Below are 1,654 nucleotides of genomic sequence, written 5' to 3'. Positions count from 1 at the left end.
TCTTCAACCGCTTTGACTGCTTCGTGGTCTGTGGGGGCATCCTGGAGACTACCCTGGTGGAGGTGGGTGCCATGCAGCCCCTGGGCATCTCGGTACTCCGCTGTGTGCGCCTCCTCAGGATCTTTAAGGTCACCAGGTATGTGGGGGGTGGGGGTGGGGGGTGTGTTTGTATGTGGCGAAGGATGAAGACTGAGAGCCCAAACACAGCTGCAACAGCCACCACCCCAGCTCCAATGATGACTATATTTGCATCATCATTCATTTGTCAAATATCCATTGAGTGCCTACTGCATACAAGGTGTCCTTCCAGGCCCTAGAGAAACACCAGGAGTCAAAGCAGACAATAGCTCCTGCCTTCCTAGAGATTGAAGTCAGTTGGGGAGGGTGTCTACTCCACTTCCTTCCCCTTCCTCAGCCTCAACTTCAGCTAGAATATGATTCCCAACCCCATCTCCAAATTCAACCCCATACTCATCACCAACCCAAACCCCATCCCTCACCCTCAACCATAACACTATCTCTAACTCCAACCACCAGCCACTCATCATCCACAAGGTCATTTACAGCCCCAGTATCCAAGCCCAAGCCCAGCCCCACCTCCAACCTCATTTCTAACTCCCAGATACATCCCCATCACTAACCACAACCCCCACATCCCAAATTCATAACCATTAGCCTATCTCCAACTGCAAACTCATCCCCATTCCCAGCCCTAGCTGGGAAATCTCATCCCCATCCATCCTCTCCTCTATCCCAACCCTCAACCACAACCTTATCCCCAACTTGGTCATCTACAACTCCAAATATTCCCTAAGCCCATCGCCAGCTACCATCCCTTACCCCAAACCCAGTCCCAGGCCCAACCCAGGCTGAAACCCAATTCTAGCTTCACCAACTTCCATATACCTACCATACTAATCTCATCTTCCCTAACACCACCCTAACCTCAAATAAGCCCTTCCCCTTCCTTCTTATTCTCACCTCACTCTAACTCCAAAATCACATCCAACAGTGACATCAAAGTTCACCTTAACCCGCCCCAGTACACCCCAAGCTGAAGCCCTGCCCTAGCTCCTGACTCACCACTGGACATGTCAACCTTTCCCCCTCCATCTCTGCTGCAGGCACTGGGCATCTCTGAGCAATTTAGTGGCGTCTCTACTCAATTCAATGAAATCCATTGCATCCTTGCTGCTTCTCCTCTTCCTCTTTATCATCATCTTCTCCCTGCTTGGCATGCAGCTGTTTGGTGGCAAGTTCAACTTTGACCAGACCCACACCAAGCGAAGCACCTTTGACACCTTTCCCCAGGCCCTCCTCACTGTCTTTCAGGTGGGACCTGGAGATCATGGGATGGGTGGGCAAGTGGGGAGGGACCCAAGGTTGGGGAGAGGGTCCCAAGGACTTCATGGTGACTTCCCACCCCTAGATACTGACGGGTGAGGACTGGAATGTGGTCATGTATGATGGTATCATGGCCTATGGCGGCCCCTTCTTCCCAGGGATGCTCGTGTGCGTGTATTTCATCATCCTCTTCATCTGCGGCAATTGTATCCTCAGAGCCTTGGGAGGCTGGATCATGGCAGGGTTGGGGGAGGATAATGAGGACCTGGGCACTCTGTAGGCAGTCTGCTTCTCCATCCTCTCTAGCCTG

The 1,654-nt window shown here is 52.2% G+C and overlaps 1 protein-coding gene across 1 annotated transcript in view; it reads left to right on the top strand.

Moving 5' to 3' along the window:
• Window positions 1-3: 3 nt before the first annotated feature.
• The window catches only part of LOC104983987 (voltage-dependent L-type calcium channel subunit alpha-1F-like), a gene marked incomplete at both ends in the record, with an annotated part of 19,839 nt that continues 18,188 nt past the window's right edge, over window positions 4-1,654 (top strand). Inside the window, 3 exon segments of the mRNA XM_010833556.1 lie at window positions 4-136; window positions 1,125-1,332; window positions 1,430-1,620. Coding sequence (XP_010831858.1) covers window positions 4-136; window positions 1,125-1,332; window positions 1,430-1,620 — 532 coding nt within the window.

This window comes from Bison bison, unplaced genomic scaffold (assembly GCF_000754665.1).
Source record: "Bison bison bison isolate TAMUID 2011002044 unplaced genomic scaffold, Bison_UMD1.0 scf7180017863733, whole genome shotgun sequence".
NCBI lineage: Eukaryota > Metazoa > Chordata > Mammalia > Artiodactyla > Bovidae > Bison > Bison bison.
This window is presented reverse-complemented; position numbering and strand designations above follow the sequence as displayed.